This window comes from Thamnophis elegans, chromosome 8, assembly GCF_009769535.1.
Source record: "Thamnophis elegans isolate rThaEle1 chromosome 8, rThaEle1.pri, whole genome shotgun sequence".
NCBI classification, from domain to species: domain Eukaryota; kingdom Metazoa; phylum Chordata; class Lepidosauria; order Squamata; family Colubridae; genus Thamnophis; species Thamnophis elegans.
The window spans coordinates 37,592,896-37,600,020 of NC_045548.1; the positions used below are offsets into that span (position 1 = coordinate 37,592,896).

At 41.7% G+C, this 7,125-nt stretch overlaps 1 protein-coding gene across 2 annotated transcripts in view; it reads left to right on the forward strand.

The window, feature by feature from the left end:
• The window catches only part of SNTG1 (syntrophin gamma 1), a 136,671-nt gene extending 130,696 nt beyond the window's left edge, over positions 1 to 5,975 (forward strand). The window contains exons 16-17 of one of the 2 annotated variants that reach the window (XM_032222251.1): positions 3,458 to 3,568; positions 5,503 to 5,975. In XM_032222251.1, coding sequence (XP_032078142.1) covers positions 3,458 to 3,568; positions 5,503 to 5,700 — 309 coding nt within the window. In that variant the 3' untranslated portion in view covers positions 5,701 to 5,975. The remainder of the gene's footprint in view (positions 1 to 3,457; positions 3,569 to 5,502) is intronic. The other variant, XM_032222252.1, reaches the window with a different exon arrangement.
• Positions 5,976 to 7,125: the final 1,150 nt, after the last annotated feature.

The window sequence follows — 7,125 nt, forward strand, 5'->3', positions numbered from 1 at the left end:
GTGGTTCCGCCCCAGGCGACTTATGGACCCTTTGGGGTTCCAGACGGAGCTTGGGGTTATTCCTGATACTCTCACCCGCAGTCCGGTGGAGACTTTGGTTGCTGCCTGGAACTCGGCAGCGACGGAGTCCCTTAACCGGATTGCGCCTCTACGGCCGCTCCGAGGCAGTGGATCCCGGAGGGCTCCTTGGTTCACTGAGGAACTCCGGGAGATGAAGCGCCGGAAGAGATGCCTAGAGCACAATTGGAGGTCCAGTAAATCCGAATCGAGCCGAGCACTTTTAACAACCTGCATCAGAGAATACATTCGAGCAATCAGGACGTCTAAGAGATCACATATTGCCTCTCTGATTGCGTCCGCTGAGTCACGCCCAGCCGCCCTGTTTAGAATAACCTGTTCCCTCCTAAATAGGAGGGACACGGGTGATCCTCTGCAGGGCAGGGCTGAGGATTACATCCAATTCCTCGCGGACAAGGTTGCTCGGCTCCGGGCGGACCTGGACTCCAATCCTGCAGAACCAGCCGAGGCACTAAGGGATAATCTGGTAAGCCATCACTGGATTGATTTTCAAGCTGTTACCCCTGAGGACGTGGACAAGGCGATGAGAGCTGTTGGCGCCTCCACATGTGTGCTGGACCCGTGCCCCTCCTGGCTGGTTGTAAACAGCAGAGAGGTGACACGAGGCTGGATCCAGGCGGTTGTTACCACCTCCCTTCGGGAGGGGGTCTTTCCCCCCGCTTTAAAGGCGGCAGTGGTGAGACCCCTCCTGAAGAAACCATCCTTGGATCCAGCCATTTTAAACAACTATCATCCAGTCTCCAACCTCCCCTTTGTGGGGAAGGTTGTTGAGAAGGTGGTGGCCTTTCAGCTCCAGCGATCCTTGGAGGAAGCCAGTTATCTCGATCCATTCCAGTCCGGCTTCAGACCTGGCTACAGCACAGCAACCGCTTTGGTCGCATTGACCGATGATCTCTGGAGAGCCAGGGATGGAGGCCATGCCTCCATCCTGGTGCTCCTTGACCTCTCGGCAGCTTTCGATACCATCGACCATGGTATCCTTCTGCGACGACTGCGGGAGGTGGGGGTGGGAGGCACTGTTTTATAGTGGTTCTCCTCCTACCTCTCGGACAGGTCGCAGTCGGTGTTAGTTGGAGGGCAGAGATCGACCCCTAGGCCCCTAACACATGGGGTGCCACAGGGTTCGGTCCTGTCCCCCCTTCTTTTCAACATCTACATGAAACCGCTGGGTGAGATCATTCGACGGCACGGGATAAAATACCATCAATATGCGGACGATACACAGTTGTATCTGTCCGCCCCGTGCCAACTCAATGAAGCGATGGACGTGATGAGCCAGGGTCTTGAGGCTGTTAGAGACTGGATGGGGGTTAACAAGCTTGTGCTCAATCCAGAAAAGACCGAGTGGCTGTTGTGCTTCCCTCCCACGAATTGGCCAAGTGTTCCATCTCTCAGGCTGGGGGGTCAAATTGTACGCCCCTCAGATAGGGTTCGCAACTTGGGAGTCCTCCTGGACCCTCAGCTGACTTTTGAACACCATTTGTCAGCTGTAACCAGGGGGGCATTTGCCCAGGTTCGCCTGGTGCACCAGTTGCGTCCCTACCTGAACCGGGAGGCCCTCACAACAATCACTCGTGCCCTTGTGACCTCTAGGCTGGAGTACTGCAATGTGCTCTACATGGGGCTGCCCTTGAAGAGTATTCGGCGACTTCAGCTGGTCCAGAATGCAGCCGCGCGAGCGATTGTGGGTGCACCTCGATTCACCCACGTAACACCTATCCTCCGCGAGCTGCACTGGCTGCCTGTTGATCTCCAGGTGCGCTTCAAGGTGCTACTTGTCACCTACAAAGCCCTTCATGGTATTGGATCTGGGTACTTGAGAGACCGCCTACTGCCAATCACCTCCACTAGACCGATAAGATCGCATAGATTAGGCCTCCTCCGAATTCCATCAGCCAGCCAGTGTAGACTGGCAACTACTCGGAGGAGAGCCTTCTCGGTGGCTGCTCCGACCCTCTGGAACGAACTCCCCGTGGAGATCCGGACCCTCACCACCCTCCAGACCTTCCGCGCCGCACTTAAAATCTGGCTATCCCAGCTGGCCTGGGGTTAAAGATTCTAACCCCTACTCGAATTGTATGACTGTTGAGTTCTTAAATGATGTAATGTTTTTATGTTGTAAATTGTTTGTCCTTCCCCCACCCCTTTTGAACTGTGAGCCGCCCTGAGTCCCCCCAGGGAAAAGGGCGGCATACAAATAAAGTGAACTGAATTGAACCCTTTATTTTTATTATTTATCTAATTGTTTCTTGGTATGCTTGTGAGGAGATGGATGGATGGATAGATGGATAGATAGGAGAGAGGGAGGGCAGGAGGGGGGATGTGAGGAAGAGAAGAAATAGGATATTAGCTCAAGGATTAATACTAGCAGATAGATATCTCTATCTTATTCTGCCTCTTTAGTTTTCATTTTTTATATTACTATAGGCAGAATATTGGCCAACATAGATTGTCTCAGTGTGACGTGTTATGATTTTATAGCTGAGTTTCAATATCTTTCATTACTGCTGAAGAAAATAATACCATTTTGATTACTGTTTTCCTATATTAATATACATATAATATCTGTTTTAGTTTTATTGTATGCTAAATTTTGCTTCACCTTTCTTCAGAAGCAGTTATATTCTTAATATGTATACTGGTATACTCCACTAAAGATGATATATCTAGTTAACAGGAGAGTGTTCTCTTTGTTCTCTGTGTTTAAGGCTCTTAATTCTGTAGTTTTCCAAGATGGGAACAAGCCCTGTCAATCCATGGTTTCTCTTATGTTGTGTCTCTTAAGGAAGTTTGATATTTTGTGACTATATGACATCAACCAAATTCAGATTCAGAACATTCCACAATATTCCCCCAATTAAAAAAAGGCAGTATTAAGCTAAAATTATACTTAACGTAGGATAATATTAAATCTTGGAGAAGGATTCCAAAACTACGTCATATGAGTGCATGTGGACTATGGAACAGGATCACATGGTAAGTTCCACTCTTTAGCATATTGAGAACATTGCCTCTAGATGGCATTCCTATTATCTCAGTTTATATTGCCAACGGTTACATATGACAGTTGTTATCAAATCACTGATTTCACAATGGGAAACCGATACCTTGTTTTAGTAATAAAGATGACCAAAAAATAGACCCAGATTACTACACTGACCATTCATTTAACAAAACGTAAATAAAGAACTTTTTTTTTCTTTCTGATGTCTCTGATGTTATTAAATAGGATCACTGAAGTTAAAAAAATCATTTCAGATGAGAGAAAAAATATATTTGCTAATATTGGTAGATTGAAAGTTTCCCAGATATGCATTTTCTTTTGCAGCAGTTTTGTACATTAATGTATATATGCGTTTTTATTGTTTGTTTCCTGCAGGCTGTACTATGGCGGTACAAGTTTTCCCAGCTTAAAGGGTCTTCAGATGATGGCAAGAGCAAAATTAAATTTTTATTTCAAAATCCCGACACTAAGCAGATTGAAGCAAAGGTAAAGAGGAGAACAAGATTCCTTTCCTATTATCCAATTATTGGTAACTAAGTAGCAATAGCAATAGCAGTTAGACTTATACCGCTTCTTAGGGCTTTCAGCCCTCTCTAAGCGGTTTACAGAGTCAGCATATTGCCCAAACAGTCTGGGTCCTCATTGTCCCCACCTCAGAAGGATGGAAGGCTGAGTCAACCCTGAGCCGGTGAGATTTGAACAGCCGAACTGCAGAACTGTGGTCAGCTGAAGTAGCCTGCAGTGCTGCATTTAACCACTGCGCCACCTTGGCTCTTCCTACATACATACTGTCACCCTTTTCTAACCAATTTGTCATGAGTCTATAACTGGCATAGCCAGAGCATTGTGTATTGAGTTCAGAAATGGCACAGCAATATGACTGTGGCTATCTAAGAGGGAAAAAAAGCAGCTTGGTGTAGTGGTTAAAGCATCAGGCTAGTAAGTAGTGGACCTTAAGTTCTGTTCCTGTATTCAGCCTGAAAGCAGCTGGTTGGGCCGTCACTCACTCTCGGCCCGAGGAATTAGGCAAGGGCAATTACTTTCAAAAATGTTTCCAAGAAAACTGCAGGGACTTGACCATACTGTCACTGGAAGTGAAAGCTAACTCAAAGATGTGTGTGTGTGTGTGTGCGCGCGTGCGTGCGCACACTCACATACACACACACACCCAAAGTAGGAGTAGCAGACAAAAGTAGAAAAATCAATCGTTTCTTTTTTAAAATATCAGGACTGATTTGGGCCAAATAATGATACATTCATTGTGTCATCACATCATATTGACAGTAACTTCTGCTGCTGAAAAATAGGAGATTAGAAGCTTGGAGGAAGAATCCCATAGAACTCAATTTTATTCTTTCCCAATTTTTCCTATTCAGTAGAATACATAAGATAAAATCTACATTTCAAAAAATTAGTAGTGTAATGTCACAGTGCGTTACATTGTAAGATCTTCTATTTTGACTTCTAATGACCAAAATAGGGATGTGCTTGACAAAGAAATGGGTAAAAAGAGTCTTTATATACAATATTCTGATATTTTGTACTTTTGATACACAGTCTTGAAAACCGAGATTTTAAAATTTGTTACAATTTTATGATCAGAAATTTTCTGAGTTTCTGCAGATTGATAAAAAATGTAAAGTATGTAAACTAAAATTTACTTTAGACTACTTAAAAGAGCAAACCACAAGGAGTATATCCATCACATCTTTTTTATTTAACTATCTTTTGCCAATTATTTAGAAATATAAAATAATTATAGTTACAAATTTGTTGTGACTCAGCAGCAGTCTTCTGTGAGTCTTTTCGGAATGCAAGATTAACGATGCAGCTGGGGCTCATTAGCAGGGTTTTGGGGATAAAAGGACAGATGGTGCCACGCCCTAGTTGCAGGAGTCAACATTTCTTGGTTCGTTCAACATTGATTGATGATCAGTCGTGGTTTATGTAAGATACACTTGGATAAGTGCTTTGTTTTCTGTAACCCTGATTCGTAGAGACTTTGGGAGAAGTGCATTGCTTGTAAGAGTTTTGTTTTGTATTCTGTTATCTAGTCTGAGACTTTATTTATGTTATTTTTGGGCTCGCAGCCAGTTTGAACCGAGAACTGATAAAGAGAGTCCTTTTAAGTTTTGTTTGCCTGTCATCTGTTAACAAGCGAAGGAGGGGGGAACAGAACACAAATTTATATTTTAAAATTATAAAAACTGAGTTTTGTAATCTGGGTGCAAAGAAAGTAATTTTGTAGTAAGACAAAAACATTTAGTTTCACAATGAATAGTAGAACTGGGTGTGTTATGAATATATTTGATTTTCCTAAGCCTTTGTGTTTGTGTCTCTGCAACTGGTTCTTTTATCACAATATATGATAAATAAATGGGTTTGTCTCTCATACCTGATCATTTTGCTTTCACTTTCAGGAATTGGAATTTTCAAATTTATTTGCAGTTCTGCATTGCATCCACTCATTCTTTGCAGCTAAAGTGGCCTGCTTGGACCCACTCTATGTTGGCAGTCAAGCCACAACTGCCACTACTTCTGCTTCTGTTGCTTCTTCTTCTTCTGCTACTACTACTGCCACATCTTCTGGCAGCTGCAAATTAAAATATATGACTTGATAACTCCCAGTCCTGTACTTGTTTCCTTCCGCAAGTATATAAGACTGCTGTATAAATATTTATCGGCTTATTCCTTGGAGAACAGCAAGCATTAGAACCGACTCAAGACATGTGGCAACTTTCTGCGGAACATGGTCATACGGGATCATAAATTAAATCTCAATTTTACAAAGCAGCAGTACACAGTGAAGTTGGAAATCCCATTGTGGAACAATCTCTTTTTAATTTGTAATTTGTTTGTGCTTTGACAGCATTCAAAGAAAAAGAAACAAAAATAATTGATACATCACCATGCTTAAGCATTTAATATAATTTTCAAATCTCAATAATAATCGAGCAGTATCATTTCCTCGTTTCCAAATGTTTTTATATGACAATTTACTCAGCTCTGTGTCTGAAGTAATATTCTCTTGATAGACTATATATGAAAGAATGACAAGTAAAAGGCATAGAACATGTCAGAACCATGAACTGGCTATGAAAAGTGATAACTCCTTAAAAAAAGAAAAAAGAAAGCACCTTAAATATCATAGCAATTTTGTGTCATTTGTCATTTTTATTTTGCTTTCAAACCATTATTGTAATGATCAACGTATAGCCATATTAGGCCAACAATTTTAAAATTAAATATAAATATATTGAAGCCATTCTCAGTTGAAACCTACAATATAAGCCAGTTAGACTGTGTTCACAGAGAGCAGAAAAGGGCTTATGGGGGGGAAATAGGAGGAACTTACATAATTGTGTGTTCCTCTTACACAGTTGTTGCATAAAAACAAAACGTTTGAATGTTTGTAGTATTTCTCCGAATGCCCCAATATACTTTATTTTTGTCTGTATAAAATGTTGGATTACAAACAATGGAACGAGATGTGTCATTTTCTGTTTTCTGCTGGATTTATAATGGTTAGACTTTTCTTTTTCTTTCTGGTTTCATTTTAAGTGTTTCCTATTGTCTCTTTTTAATGATCAGAACTGGAAGAGCTCAGGGCTAACAGTTTGCAAATCCTGCTGTATGGGAACTCTTTTCTTGCTATAGCAAATTATTGTGTCCCCTGTCATTCAATCTAAAAGATATGAGCATTTACAACATCTACATTTTCTCAAACTTAACATTTTATTCTGGAGTAGAATATTGAAACTGAAGTATTAGAATGAAACAGTATCTTAAATTTAAATTAAGAATAATTCTTAATAATTCTTAGCTTTAAATCAGATTGCTTTGACCCGGCAACTCTTTAATATACAAGGACAGCAGTTTCCGGATGAAGGTATCCATTTTAAGACACGCTGACATCATATGCATCATTGTGCTAATCACATGGATGATACTGATGCAAATTACATAATGCATATCACTTGCATAATAGCATCCTAAAACCCGTGCTGTCTCTTGCATTCCTATGTGCTTACTTGCTTCCAACA